The sequence below is a fragment of the Taudactylus pleione genome, unplaced genomic scaffold (genome assembly GCF_031769625.1).
Source record: "Taudactylus pleione unplaced genomic scaffold, aTauple2 ptg001408l, whole genome shotgun sequence".
In the NCBI taxonomy this organism is placed as follows: Eukaryota; Metazoa; Chordata; class Amphibia; order Anura; family Myobatrachidae; genus Taudactylus; species Taudactylus pleione.
The window spans coordinates 1,353,087-1,369,040 of NW_028285808.1; the positions used below are offsets into that span (position 1 = coordinate 1,353,087).

A 15,954-nucleotide genomic window follows, 5' to 3' on the forward strand; every position below is an offset into this window, starting at 1 on the left:
AAGCATAACGACGCATAAGCATAACTGTATATAGTCACAGATTAAGCGTAACAACGCATAAGCATAACTGTATATAGTCACAAATTAGGTATAACAAGGCATAAACATAACGTTATATAGTCACAGATTAAGCATAACAAGGCATAAGCATCACTGTATATAGTCACAGATTAAGCATAACGAGGCATAAGAATAACTGTATATAGTCGCAGATTAAGCATAACGAGGCATAAGCATAACGTTATATAGTCACAGATTAAGCGTAATGAGGCATAAGCATAACTGTATATAGTCACAGATTAAGCATAATGAGGCATAAGCATAACGTGTTATAGTCACAGATTAAGCGTAACGAGGCATAAGCATAACGTTATATAGTCACAGATTAAGTTTAACGAGGCATAAGCATAACTGTATATAGTCGCAGATTAAACTTAACGAGGCATAAGCATAACGTTATATAGTCGCAGATTAAGCGTAACGAGGCATAAGCATAACGTTATATAGTCGCAGATTAAGCGTAACGACGCATAAGCATAACTGTATATAGTCACAGATTAAGCATAATGAGGCATAAGCATAACGTTATATAGTCACAGATTAAGCGTAACGTTATATAGTCACAGATTAAGTTTAACGAGGCATAAGCATAACTGTATATAGTCGCAGATTAAGCTTAACGAGGCATAAACATAACGTTATATAGTCGCAGATTAAGCGTAACGAGGCATAAGCATAACGTTATATAGTCGCAGATTAAGCGTAACGACGCATAAGCATAACTGTATATAGTCGCAGATTAAACTTAACGAGGCATAAGCATAACGTTATATAGTCGCAGATTAAGCGTAACGAGGCATAAACATAACGGTATATAGTCACAGATTAAGCATAACGAGGCATAAGCATAACGTTATATAGTCACAGATTAAGCGTAACGAGGCATAAGCATAACTGTATATAGTCACAGATTAAGCATAATGAGGCATAAGCATAACGTTATATAGTCACAGATTAAGCGTAACGTTATATAGTCACAGATTAAGTTTAACGACGCATAAGCATAACTGTATATAGTCGCAGATTAAACTTAACGAGGCATAAGCATAACGTTATATAGTCGCAGATTAAGCGTAACGAGGCATAAACATAACGGTATATAGTCACAGATTAAGCATAACGAGGCATAAGCATAACGTTATATAGTCGCAGATTAAGCGTAACGACGCATAAGCATAACTGTATATAGTCACAGATTAAGCATAATGAGGCATAAGCATAACGTTATATAGTCACAGATTAAGCGTAACGTTATATAGTCACAGATTAAGTTTAACGAGGCATAAGCATAACTGTATATAGTCGCAGATTAAGCTTAACGAGGCATAAACATAACGTTATATAGTCGCAGATTAAGCGTAACGAGGCATAAGCATAACGTTATATAGTCGCAGATTAAGCGTAACGACGCATAAGCATAACTGTATATAGTCGCAGATTAAACTTAACGAGGCATAAGCATAACGTTATATAGTCGCAGATTAAGCGTAACGAGGCATAAACATAACGGTATATAGTCACAGATTAAGCATAACGAGGCATAAGCATAACGTTATATAGTCACAGATTAAGCGTAACGAGGCATAAGCATAACGTTATATAGTCACAGATTAAGCGTAACGAGGCATAAGCATAACTGTATATAGTCGCAGATTAAGCGTAACGAGGCATAAACATAACGGTATATAGTGACAGATTAAGCATAACGAGGCATAAGCATAACTGTATATAGTCGCAGATTAAGCGTAACGAGGCATAAGCATAACCAGGGGTGGGCTGCCCCCCAGGCCGGTATAATTTCAGCGTTATGGGGCTGCCTACATAAACATTTCTGGCGGCCGGGAGACATGCAGAGGATGCTCCCCGGCCACTCGGTTAGTGTAGCAGAAATAATCCGCATGGCTGTCTGCCGCACTAATTTTCCTTGAAGCTCTAGTAATAAGCAGCCAGGGAGCATACAGTACATGTCTCCTGGCCACCAGAGCTAGGGGCGGTGCGCCACTGGGTGAAGTGAAGGAGCAAGGCACCTCCTCTTCCGTTCCACTCACCAGTTGTCCCACGCAGTCTGCCTCTAAAGTACACTGTCAGGGTCAGCAAACAGTGATGACTGTGACGGCTGTGCTGACACAGATGCCCGGAGGCTTCCCTCCTGGGATAGTGTCTAGATGCCCTTCACTCCTTCCCCTGGTAGCCAGAATCACCTGGACCTTACATGAAGGTAAGAAGTCCGGGGGTCCTACTACTATGCCACTGACTGCCTGTCCTGGTGAGATGAAACTACAAGTCCCAGCACACCTTGTCAACTGGATGTGCTGGGACTTGTAGTGCCACCGCAACTAGAGAGGACCTGAAAAACAAAGTGCATCCAGGGTTAGGCACCACCCCGGGAGGGTTAGGTTTAGGGTGCGGGGAGGTGGGGTTAGGGTTAGGCACCACTGGGGGGAGGTTAGGCACCACTAAGGGAGGATTAGGGTTAGGGGGGGCAGAGGGGAGGCTTAAAGTACTTACCAGCCCCAGTCGTGATCCTGGCGGTTCGAGCTGTACATCTGGTGGCATACATACTTATGCCAATGGGACTATTTGGTGCAATTTTAAGATAGGTGTATGTTAGTACTGTACATCTGTTTGGAAAGCCTCCAGCACTGATCATGCAGTGTGTGATATATATTATATATATATATATATATATATATATATATTTATTAGTATTGCTTTTTTATTAAGGTATTTCCACTGTATCTGGCACACTATTTACAATGAGACAGCGGATGGGATGATTACAACAGCCTAGACTTCTTTCTGATAGAATTATCTGAGGCAATCTTGCGTTTGATACAGTACTGATTATATAATTGGTGTGACTATTACCATATAAATGAATGGACTGCTAGGTGCGATCTTTCTCATTATCGCCTTACTGGCTTACACCATCAGGGAGTGGAGATCTTGCAGGCATAGAAATGTGCTTTATATGGTGTAGGTGGCACCTGTCCTATCAGTCAGCATAGGATGGTATGGTTCTGGGATTTGTGCCTGAGCCACCTGGTTCAGATCACGTTATGTAACATGATCAGGCTGTTTCGAAGGGTGTTAGTGCCAGTAATACAAATAATAAATATACATTAATTTTCTATGCTATATTTTGGGGTTTTATTTTGCGCTCCTATATCTCCCAATCATTGACGTTTCATTTTCTCAGAATCATCTGTGCAAAGGCTGGAAGTCATATAGTTGTGCGTTTATATCCCTCCTCCTCGGTCACAACAGCTGGTAATTTATCCATCTCCTGATGATAGTACTCACTAGCTGTACAATTTTATATAGTGCTTTTCTCCAATTGGACTCAAATTCATTTGCTCTGCACGGCCCCCTGCTGGGCGCCTGTACAAATAGGCACCTGACAGAGCAATTGTTTCTCCGTTCAGGCGGCCATTAGTATTTAGCTAGAGGTGCATCTATAATGGGTCCAGGGGTCCCACACCGCACAGCCTGCATCCATATAGTGTTATACTTACCTGTCCGAAGTCTCCAGAGTGCTGCTCTGCAGTACCGAGCCAGGGCTGCAGAGCTGCAAAAATCAGTGGGAAAATGTCGGCGGCCATTTTCCCAGTGACTTGCGCATGTACAATACAGATGTCCCCAAGAATAAGGCACAGGCGCCATTTTCCCGGAGACCCGCACATGTGCAGTAGATTCTAGCACCAAGCGCCCTAAACAATTGAATCACCCCTAAAGCATTTTATATTTGAAGGTAGTATCCCATAATACATTGAAGGTGAGGCGTTCAACTGTGGCGCACTACGATAGTTACAATGAGGACATACTGTACAATATTTACGTAGTACAGTTATATTGGTTACCATGAGAAAGACCAATTACTGTACATATACACAATCCTCATCTGTTTCCCTTATCATTAATTCCATTCACAACAGGTGAGGTAAACGGTAGTATAAACAATATGTAGAAATAAGAGACACAGTGGTGCAAATACAAAATACATGTCTGACACATAGGTCACATCAAATACCTACAAATTCAAGTATTGTTCATCCAACGAAATGGTAAGAGTCCGCCATCTTGGGTGCACAGCATACAGTACAGTAGCTTCATTGGGAAGGAAAATCAATACATATAAAAAAGTGGGGGAAATACAAAATACACATGAAATTTTTATTAAAAATGCACACCAAATTGTAAGTGCTTCACTTGAGCATCTTCCTTGTAGTTGGGGTGATGTGTTTATTTATGTGGTGTGGTCCTTAGCTTTGCTTGTAGAGGGGTTGGTAGGAAATTCAGGCCTGTAGGCTTAGTAGGCCGTAATCTGGATTTGCAGGCTTGCTGGGGAGTTGGCAGTAAATTGCAGCGGAGGCCGTCTGGGGGGTGCTTGCTTGAGCGCAGATTGAAGTTAGAGATGAAATGCATGTGACAGAGTGTGTGGTACGTGACTGGACCTTTGCCTGAAGCATGCACGCCATCAGTGCTGGTGGCTCACCGTGAGAATGAATGGTGTGCCAGGGGAGGGGCTTATTTACATTCACAGGCTACTACTTCTGAAACACCCTCTGTCACGGCTACAGACTCTTGAGGGGAAACAGGCTTATCAGGTGGTACAAACTGAGGGGGTTTAAGGAATGACCTTCTCATGAAATAGCATCAGCACGCAATGTTAAAAGTAAACAAGATTTATTCAAAGACAAGACTGTGCTGAAAAGTTCTAGATACTTAAACATAAAGTCTCCATAAAGCAAAGTTCAGATTATCACAACAAGCAGGTGTCAGGATAGCCACGCAAGAACTAAAGTTCATATAGCACAAAGTTCATATCATACCAACTAACAGGTGCAGAGTTGAACTCCGTGAGGTGACGAAAATTCGGTATGGGGCTGAGCCCCCAAGACGTGACAAAGATCCGGTAAGAGCCCCGGGACGTGACTGACATGTGGTATGGAGTTGAGCCCCAAGGTGCAAAGGAGATCCGGTATGAGGAGGTGCTGGGGTTGAGCCCCAAAACGTGACGGAGGTCCGGTGTGAAGAGGTGCAGGGTTGAGCCCTGAGGCGAGTCAGAGGTCCGGAGTGAAGAAACTTTTATGATGCAGTTGACAACTGTTAGTTGAAGGTAAACATGAAGAGACCATGAAATGGCAGCACAGCTAGGCTAGTAGTACAGCGGAGACTACCAGCAGAGTTAGGTTTAGTATTGCAGCAGAGAGTTCAGTAGCAGCGCTGGGATCTCTAGTGCCGTCAAGCATCTGTAGCAGAACCGGGCAAAGAGAGTCCACAGCATATATCAAGTACAGCGAGGATCTGGCAGGAGTCCAAGGGAGAACCTGAAGGTAACGTTGCACAGACAACAATGCTCAGTTAGTAACAGACTTTGCATGAAATCCATTGGAAGTGTTAAAGCATGTGACCCATACAGAACCAGGTTTAGAAAACCAAGTAATCACAGACCCCAGCAAGCAGACGACACCCAAGGAATAGAGGATCACTTTAACTCTCTGTATACTCCATGCAATACACGCCAACAGCCAGGAAGGATACTCCAGCGACCACAACGGAACCTTGGCAAGTGTATTTTATCTTTAAACAGGGATACAGTTCGGGTTCTGACACCCTCTCATTGGCGCATGTGGAATGGGATCTGCTGCAATGTTTTTGATACCAAGACTTCCCCTTTCCATTGAGTGCTGACAGCAGAATCTGTGTATCTTATTCTGATACCTGCCCCCTATCCTCATCTTCCAAATCAATGGCAAGACAGCAGAGAATGGAGGACTTACATGTATGGCCATTTATCTTCCTTTTCTTGTATACAGGACGTCCTGCTCTTCCCTTGATAAGCACCTAAGATCTTGCATGGGGAGGCAATCGGGAAGCCGACTGCTTAAATACCGGCAGCCGGCTTCCCGACTGTCTTATCCCGGCAAGGGTGAAATGCCGGGCGTCTAGATGTAGACGCCCGCATTTCCCCGACGCCGGGAGACCGGCGCCTGGCATCACGATCGTAGTGATGCCGGGCGCCGCGAGCGGACAGCCGCGGGGGGGAGGGTTAGGTTTAGGGCTCCCGGGGGGGACTTAAGGTTAGGCACTGGAGGGAGGGTTAGGCACCCCCGGGGGGGGGCTTAGGGTTAGGCAACCCCCCGGGGGACTTAGGTTTAGGCAGCGGGGAAGGGGGTGGTTAGGGTTAGGCACTTAGAGGGGGGATTAGGGTTAGGCACTTGGGGGGGGAAGTTGGGGTTAGGCACCTCTAAGGAGGGTTAGGGGGGTTAGGTTAGGTTAGTGGATACTTACCTATCCACGATCGGGATTTCCAGCGCTGTCGGGCTTCCGCTGCGTCGCACTCTGCTCCTGTCGCGCTGCCGCTGACGGGAATCGAACCGCGGCCGGCGGTATTTCATACCAATTCCCTTGCATGAGCTAACAAACTGATGTATATTTATGGCAGTCAAACACATTTGATCCTGCTGTGTTTCATATGCATCTGTATACAGCTATTGTTGGTTCTAAGAAATCTAAATCTTTATCATTAAGAACTGCCTGATACACTGTTGTTACTCTTTGCCATTATATTACAAAATTAAGATATATCCGTGTCGCTGCACATTTGCAAAGTGCGGTTATTATTATGGGTGTGGTATGTTATGTATGTCGACACGAGAACGGTGAACTTAAAGTCAACATGGTCAAATGTCCACACAGTCGTCATGTCTTCACGGATGACATGTCAACATGATATCGACCTAACATCCCTGGTTGCCCAGCAGTCATTTACCTGGTCCGCGGCGGTATTGGCTTCTCCAGTGACGTCTTGTAGGTCTCGGCGTTCAGGTGACCAGCAGTTCCGGCATAGACAGGTGGCGTTGTGGTGAGTATTTCCCCCTAATCCTTACCCCTAAGCCTCCCTCTAGTGCCTAACCCAGTGTTGGCTAACCTTGACACTCCAGCTGTTGTGGAACCATATATCCCAGCATGCCTTGCCACAGTTTTAGCATGCCCTAATAGCAAAACTGTAGCAGTGCATGCTGGGCTATGTAGTTCCATAACAGCTGGAGTGTCAAGGTTAGCCAACACTGGCCTAACCCTAACTTTGACATATCGACATGGTAACTGTCGATCATGTGACCGGATCTGTTACATATATTGAGTCTGGGGCTCCCAGGTTCCATAGATTTCCTGCTGTCTATTTATAGGTCTACAGTATTTCTGATAATTTTTTTTGTGTGTGTGGGATTCATATATATGATAACAGAATTATTGACCATATGAGATTTTGCATTTCTTTTCTGTACCTATAAAACTCATTCACTGTAGATACCAAACTTGGAATAAGATTAATGTTTATAATTTTGTTACTGTGAGTTTTTTGCTTTATATTTCACCATTATTTTGGGATTCATTATATCTTCGAATTATACTAAATCTCTTTGTTACTTGATAAGTAAGAAACACTGTTGTATACCTCTCATTTTATTAACACTAAAAGTTAAGCTTTAGAGCAGGGGTAGGCAATGAGCGTCTTTCCAGCTGCTGTTGAACTACAAATACCAGCATGCCTTGCAACAGTTTTAGCTTGGCCATATAGCAAAACTGTGGCAGGGGATGCTGGGATGTGTAGTTCTACAAAATCTGGGGGGCCGCCTATTGCCCACCCCTATTTTAGAGCATTGCCATATTTAACTTTGAGTGCCCCAGACGCAAGTAGTCTTTTCTCTCCTTGACGTACAATAGTATTACCCTGACTCTTGGGAGCACCGCCAACCAAATAAACACTTGGGATTTCTTTCCTCCTTATATCTCTTGGACTAAGTTGGCTCCTCTCATGTGTACACTGATGTAGGGAAATACATACAGTATTACCCAATTTTACATCGGTCTACAAGAAGTTGCCAATAAGCAGCCCTCCAGCTGTTTACACATCCCAGCATGCATTGCACCAGTTTTAGCATGTCCAAATAGCCTATACTATAGTCTAGTGCAGAGTCTCTCCCTTTATTCTTAATATGTGTCAGCCCAGTGAGCACAGACCCTCATTTGCCTGGACACACTGTGTAGGACACAATGGGTGTATCTTGAGGCCTACTTACAATACATATGGATGAAGAGGAGTTATAGGGATCATACTGAAATACCCAATTGTCTCGGCTGTGGTCCTCGTGGAAGGCCTGTACGATCTGATGTTGTGCAAGTCCCTAATGTCACCTATCTTCCATACCTCTGCTCCGTGACTTCTGTCCTGGGCACAATGTGCTCCTAAATGTGGTCTTCCTTGTGGAGTATTCAGCTGCGCTCCAGTGTCTCACTTTATGGGCGGGGTTTCAAAGTTTTTGCAGGACACATAGTAAGAATTATTTGTCTGGGCCAACCCTTATCTCAGTTATATATTCTGTTCGGAATGACTATTCTGTTAATCCACTGGTAAATGAATGGTTATTTGGCTGGTGCAGGAGCATAACAAATTAAAACAGAAGTGTTTAGAAATCTGGCCGAATGCTCTGTAACTGTTGTGTTTAACAGGGAAAGGTATAAAACCTGGCATGCTTTCTATTCTGTGTCTAGAGCATCTTCCCTCATACACCTGCGCTTACTGGGTTTTGTGCATCTAACAGATTGTTTTCCCTGTTAGTGCAGGTACCCAGTGGTCTGGGGTTTACCATGCTTTTGTATGATAATATATATATGTTGGATGTTCCTTTTCAGCCAGACATTTGGGTGCATTATTTTCCAAGAACATAGAGGTTTAATATTCACCACTACTTACCGGTACGTCCTGTCTTCCCAGCCAGGAGATGCCTTTTGGTGACCGCATGTAAGGGTCATACAACTGGTAGATAGAATTATTTTTGAAAGAAATGGTCTCCTCCTATTGGAAAGGTAACACCTTCTCAGTCAGGCGTGGTTTGCGTGGGAGTTGTGAATGGGCTCAGGCTTGGCTGACAGGTCCGTACCGTATTCTTTATCACCTTCAGCTTTTATATGCAGGAGATAAATCATTCCTATAAAGTGCCGCCAACATATTCGTGAGACCTTGACCTCTATCAGTTTGGAACACAGCACTAACCAATCATCTCCTGTCACTTTACAGGCTGTGTTTGAAAAATGAAAGTTAGGAGCTGATTGGTTGGTGCCTAATCTCTTTCCACTTTCTCTCTCCAAGCCTTTAGTACATAGACCTCATAGGGAAGCGTTTCCCAGAATGCTGTTGCTGCAGTACAATGATGTCCCCCATCCCTGTGAGGCTGTAAGAGTTGATAGCGACAGCACATTAATCATCCTTATTTTGAATGTTGGTAGTGGTTTGCTACAAAATAATATTAACCAATCAAGCAGGTTTATAATGTTTTTGTTTTTTTTAGATGTAACAAAATCAACATTCTGCTCGATGCTCTTGTCATCTGTGTCTGAGGGGCATTTTTGTAATGAACGTGCTCTGTGGTGTGTTATATGGTGGCAGTATTTTGAAATGTTCCATCACCTTACCTTATTCATACTCCGGAAGGTGCTATGCGATTTATTTATATTCCTAATCATCCTGGTGCAGTGTAATGCACTACAATGTGAGGAGCATGCTGAATAGCTGCAATTCTAATATCCCCTTCCCTGCTCCCCATGCTGTCTATCTTGCTTTTCTTTTTTTAATACATAGGACGGTATTCAATTAGTTTCACACCCGCGATAAAAAGTTTTGCATGCCAGACTTTTCACCTACATCGCGTCTTTTGGCTGCGGAAAATTATCGTGCGCATCCCTGCTATTCGCCCTATTCAATTCCAAAAGACGCGAAAACGTCGACACGCGAAATCAGAACAGGCGGAAAGTAGTGTCAGAATCGGGGAAATCTGCCTGTATCCCCCAAAAAGATGGAGAAACTTTGGGGATCAATGTAGTTGTGCCCGATTAGCGCTAATAAAACTATATTGGGTACTTAAGTTGGTACAATTGCCTCTAATTAGCGTCTTTGCACAGGTGGTGAAGAATGGTATAAAGCTGTATTTTTTGGAGAAAAGAAGTAGTTCTGGCAAATTTGAGGACCTGAAAATGGGTGCAGGCATCTTTTAATGTCTCTAAAGTGAAGTTTTAAAAATAGTGAAATTTGTCCCCCAAAAAAAGCACATGCAATCCCAAAAACACTTGGCCCCTTCTTAGAGCAACCCCAGAACCTTATTTTGCTAGTTTGCAAACTTGTCCCCCCACGTTGTACTTTTTCGCTCCCAAATTCAAAGTACTATTATTGGGTGTTAAGTTTTTTTACTGGAATTTTCTGACGCAGTTGTCCTTTGGGGGGCTGTCCCAAGGGTTCTGAGTGGTTTCCCAACCTTTGCATCCCCAAACAAAAATGTTGCACCCCTTTCACCTGCTATTCAGAGGCAAATCTTTTTAATCCTATTACATTGCATTGCCTTTCTGCGTACGTGAAAAGCGGATGGATTTGAATACGGCTATAATTTTCCGACAGGCAAAAAATTGCAATCTGCGATACTTTTTTGCGGATCTCGGCTTTTCGCGTCTAATTGATTATGGGCCATAGTGTATCATAAAATAGACATTTTGACACATTTAAATTGCATTTGCTATTTTAATATTTCTGCTTGTGTCTTTGTGTTGATGCCTTGCCTATTATTATTATTATTATTATTATCCTTTATATGGCGCCACAAGGGTTCCGCAGCGCCTCACAAAGTACATAAACGAATGAGGAACCATGAAAACAGCAACTTACAATACAAGACAATACAATACAGGATAAGAACATAGGGCCTGATTCAGAGCCGCTCGTAAGCGGCAGTACTCTCGTTCCGAGCGATGTTCGCACTTCTGCGCTTGCGTACGGTTTATAATACGCATGCGCGAACCAGTCAGTGCGGCTGAAAATCGTTTGTTCGCTATATAGCGAATGCCTGCTACTTTGAGCGATAGGATGAGGCGTATGTGGGTGGTAACAGGGGAAGGTGCTTGAAAACGGGGAGTGGAGATCAGAACGCAGGCGTGCTTAAAGGTCAAAACGGACGTTTTTTGGGTGTGCATAATTAAAACAGCAGCGTCACTGACCACGTCACTGGGTTATTTTATAGCCAGATCTGCTCGCAAGATTGTGGTAGCAAAAAACAACCACAAGAATAGCGAGCAGTTCATACGCTGGTCGATGTACTCGATTAATCTAATAAATAGCGGACATGACGTAGGATGCGAGTGGCCAGGGGGCGTAGTTTTCCAAAAAACGACCGCAAGTTTTGTTCGCTCGTTCAGACCTAGAGGCGTGAAGAGACCGCAAAGAGCGAACGGTTCATTTGAATAGCCACCCCTATTTTCTGGACGAGTGAGCGCTAATTGCGTCCGGCTCTGAATCAGGCCCATAGTTTATAAACATTGCTGCAATAGCGATCATAACACCCAGAAAAAGCAGTAGGGCGTCAGCTACCAAGTATTTGGTGCCCTTGTGCGGAGTTTTGAGTAGATGATCGTAGGAGTGAGGGAAGGAGAAGCACATAAGGGAAGAGGGCCCTGCTCGTGACAGATCACATTCTAAAAGGGAGGGGCATACAGACAGGGGTGACACCGATAGGGTAGATAGTTAGGAAGAAGCATGTAAGCGGCAGGTTAGGACGAGAGCTGAAAGGCTATTACAGTTACAGTGTAGTGTTCCTGTCATGCACGCACGCACTGGAGGCAGCCATCTTGTGGACTTTTATTCAGTAATTATGAGAATACATAAATGGGTATATGATGAGCTGTATTCCTTACTGTCTTCCTCAGGATTCCAAATGGGTGGAAGAGAAACAGCAGCTTCTACGGAAGAACCATGATTTGTTAGATAAGGTATGGTCCAGTACATCTCGTTCTGTCTGTAGCTGCCATCTAGGACCATTGCTATGTTGTATTCTGTAAGGGTGAATGGCGCGGTCTTGCTGTACGCCTGGTAGAATTGAAAAAAACGTTCAAATGTTACCACATCCTTTGTCCGACTAAACGTTACAATTCACTAGCGTTGACTTGAACTGAAGAATGATAATAATAAATCTGGAACAAATGTATTGTAAGCTCCCTCATAAATCTCTCAGTATCCCAACAGTACATCTTGTTCTTCCGAAGTCATTTTAAAATCCTAAAAAAACTTTTTTTTTTTTTTTTCCTGATAAGAAACATGGAGGTGACGTAACACTGTGGTCACTCTTAGCCCGAGTTTCAACACCAGCGCTCCTAAAGTAACGTGGTATTGGGCAGAACCTCCCTCCTGCATTTCAGACATCGGATGCCACATCCTCTGAGCCTCCTAACTCCTGGCGCTAACTACATAAACTTTAAAGCCACTACAATGCATATAAATGTATTTAAAAAAAATATATATGGTTTTTGATGACCCCGTACCCACTTACATTGTTAATGGAGCTCCAGTACATTGAGTTATGTTTTTTCGAAATAAATCATATACAATTCACTCACATTCCTCCATGAACACAAAAACTCTAGTTGCGTGCAAATACATTTGAGGGGTTTTACACTTTAATTTTTACCTGCATTTATTATGCAATGTCAGTGAGTGTGAGATCTTAGAGGGTCTTCTAATAAGATTTGATAAAGGACAAAAAGGTAAAATTGCAAAGAACAGCACGCCTGCCATGGTTACTGCGATATCACTCGATGCTTCTTTATGCGCAAATACACTAGCCGGCAGAATGCTTCGGTTGCCTCGGAGACTCTCTCGCCAATCTCACAAGTCCTGGCTTCTGCAATATAGAGACACACCAGAAAGAAATGACTGGACTTTTGTATAACCTTGATCGCATTACCTGGGGTGTACTGAAATTGTAAAAAGACGACTTACCCCATTACACCCCATTGTCACAGTTATTTATTTATTTTTAATGAACAAACCATGTAAGAGTACTCTAGGCTAATGGATTCACATAAATTATGCCGCTTGGCACAGAAAACTTTTTGCAGTTAAAGATGATTTCTACCCAAAACTTAAAATGTAGTTCTGTGTGGATTTCAAGGCTGGGTACACACCATACGATTGTGCGACCCAGCGGTGCAACGATACATCGCACGAGCAGTACACACTGCATGATCGCGTGTACTACGGCGCGATGTATGATTAAATGCGCTGCACATAACAGCACTGCGTCATTCATTGAATCGTCCTATCTATTGTGCAGAACAGCAGATGGGACCATGCAATGGATGACGGATCGGGTGTACACACTGTACGATGTGTGTGATCTATCTGTGTCGGAACGATATATCGTACGATACATCACATAGTGTGTACCCAGCTTTTCTTATCTCTGTGCGATGATCCAACAGGAGCCTCCTCAAAGGCCCAGTGTTACACTCATGTCTCCTACTAACGCACGCTTTTTTTAAACAGACAGCGGAGTTGTCAATGCACCTTCCCTGTAAAATTCAGTTTGTGCAAATGGGAAGGTCATAGGGGAGGGGCAATGACAACCAACAGGCCAACCTAAACTGGGGGAGCGGAGTATAACCATGGGAATGAGAAGTACTGCACCAAAGGTAATCAGTCCGCAGCAGTCATCAGTAGTGCTGGCACTTACACCCAACACATGGGCACAAAAGATCCATCCGCTCGCTGCAAGCCGGCACAGAAGCCTTCCTCCATGCTCCCCACCACCCCATGAACCTACTACAAGATAGATCGGCTCCATGCCCAGTTGCCGCCTTGAAAGCCCCATTTCACAGAGAGAGTGATACATCAATGAACGGATTGGACCATCCGCTCTTTCAATCTGTCTGTGTGCGGATGCATGGTGCAACGCATGAGTAGTCTGTGCCCACTCTCTGTGTGCTTGCGCAGTTTGCAGATCACCTCAGGATGCCGTCTGCATTTGGACTTGTGTCCTATCTCAGAATCAGGCCTATTATTATGTTAACATTTATCAAATATTCCATGCTAAACACAGCTGACATAATGACCGATCTCCCACAGTATAACTCACGTTCTCCACCTTACCCATTGCTACCGAGCATTTGTGAGATTAAATACATGTGTTGCATATACTGGAGGATCCCAAATTTGCATCATTCTCTATAAAGTGAGGTGCCCCTCAGTGGTCCATTTTTACTTCAGTGGTTTTATCCATTATCATTTCACAGGTGTCAGGTGTGAAAGTACTATACACTCACATGTGCATGATTTACACGCAATGCCGATATTTACGCAGATCAAGCTATCGAAAGCCATTGTGCATGCAGGATTGAATTGCAATTAAACTCGCACAGACAGACATTGTTCGGGGGAGGTAACGGAGTGGTTAGAAAAACGCAGGCGTGTCCTGACCTTTTAACGCTGTTTTCAGGGTGTGCATAAATTAGCCACTGCATCCTTACAGTAGGAGAGCCCTCTGCGTGTCTGGAGAGCCGCTATATCTGCGTCAGCTCAGACTTAGAAGGCTGATGGCCATCTGATCTGCGTTCGATGTTTCCAGTTTTGTGCGTGAGCGGCGGGGTTGGGTATGAGATCTCGGCAGTCGGGATGCCGCTGGTAAGAATATCGACAACGGCATCCCGGCAGTCAGAAACTTGACACCCATGAGGAAAAACGGTAAGACTAACCCCTTACCTCCTACCCCTACTCCTAACCCTCCCTCCCCGGTGCCTAACCCTAACCTCCCCACCTAGTGCCTAACCCTAACATCCCCCTCCCCACACCATAAATCTAACAATCCCTCCCCAGTGCCTGCACCCTAAACCTAATCCTCCTCCCTAGTGCCTAACCCTCCCCATAACGCCCGATACTTACCTTTGGGATGCCGGCGGTCGGGATTCTGCCGATAGGATCCCGACAAGGGTCGGGATTTCGGTGCCGGCATTTCGCCCATCGGCATCCCACACACCGGGATGCTGACTACATCCCGAGCGGCGGATATGAGATGCTTTCAGTGGGGGGAGGGTCTCTTAGCCCTGGACAGAGAATTAGTCATTAGAAATATTTTTGCAGTTGCCTCCCGTACTAAATTGCAGCTATGATGGCATTTGCGTGCGGGTCTGAATCCGCTCCAAGCGAGTTGTCTCACAATATCTTGTTGTTTCAGATCGGTAAATTTGAACTGGAAGAGAGTCAGCTGAAGAACGACATTCAGGACGCAAGAGACCAGAACGAACTGTTAGAATTCCGCGTTCTAGAGCTAGAAGTAAGAGATTCTCTCTGTAAACTGTCCCCAGGAGCAGAAATTACTTTTGAGTCTCTAATGAAATATATTTAATACAAAATACACCTTTAAAGCACACGGATTCTTGGGAGCGGGAGGTGTGACTATAACGTGAAAGCAATGGGTTGCCTTAATTTAGTTTCAAGAGAAGTTCCATATTCGCACGAGACTGGCCGATGTAAATATGTTCACTGCACTTATGTGGTAATAAGTTGATGGTCCATGTTTCGCCCATTCCTACCATCTCATCTTCTGCATGTCTTGCCTGAAAATGCACACTATGAATTTTGTTGCCCCTGTTCATTTTAATGTCTTTGTTTTACAACCCTGCATGTCTAACTCATTTTACATGTGTTTTCAGAAAAATATATATTGTTTTAAAGTATTTTTTCTCATAATAAAAAAATTGCACTTAGCCTAGTTTGTTTTCATTTATACCATCTCATTTATTGCACGTCGCTAAAGTGCGTTAGATATGTTTGTTTTCTAATAATCCATTTCTGATGCTAACCCAGCATGAACTTTTTTTTTTTTTTTTTCATTTCACCTTGACACTGTGGGCAAAATTTACTAAGCGGCGGGTTCTAAACCCCGGCGGTTTGGTGGTGGTTTGATGGCGGGTTCTAAACCCCGGTGCGTTGGTGGCAGTTTGGCGGCAGTTTCTAAATGACAGCCCTATTCTATTCTAAAATTTGTTCTGATGGCGGTTTTGCAGTGGTTTTCC

General features: G+C 43.9%; 1 protein-coding gene and 1 long non-coding RNA gene across 3 annotated transcripts in view; one reads left to right on the plus strand and one right to left on the minus strand.

Annotated features, from left to right (window-relative positions):
* LOC148442714 (janus kinase and microtubule-interacting protein 1-like) overlaps positions 1 to 15,613 on the plus strand; it is a 144,780-nt gene extending 129,167 nt beyond the window's left edge. Inside the window, exons 12-13 of the mRNA XM_088463576.1 lie at positions 11,815 to 11,877; positions 15,114 to 15,613. Coding sequence (XP_088319702.1) covers positions 11,815 to 11,877; positions 15,114 to 15,284 — 234 coding nt within the window. The 3' untranslated portion in view covers positions 15,285 to 15,613. The remainder of the gene's footprint in view (positions 1 to 11,814; positions 11,878 to 15,113) is intronic.
* The window catches only part of LOC148442717 (uncharacterized), a 37,009-nt gene continuing 32,789 nt past the window's right edge, over positions 11,735 to 15,954 (minus strand). For both annotated transcript variants that reach the window (XR_015875775.1, XR_015875776.1), the window contains 2 exons: positions 12,573 to 12,785; positions 11,735 to 11,974 (listed from right to left, as the gene is read on the minus strand). This is a non-coding gene — a long non-coding RNA (uncharacterized LOC148442717). The remainder of the gene's footprint in view (positions 11,975 to 12,572; positions 12,786 to 15,954) is intronic.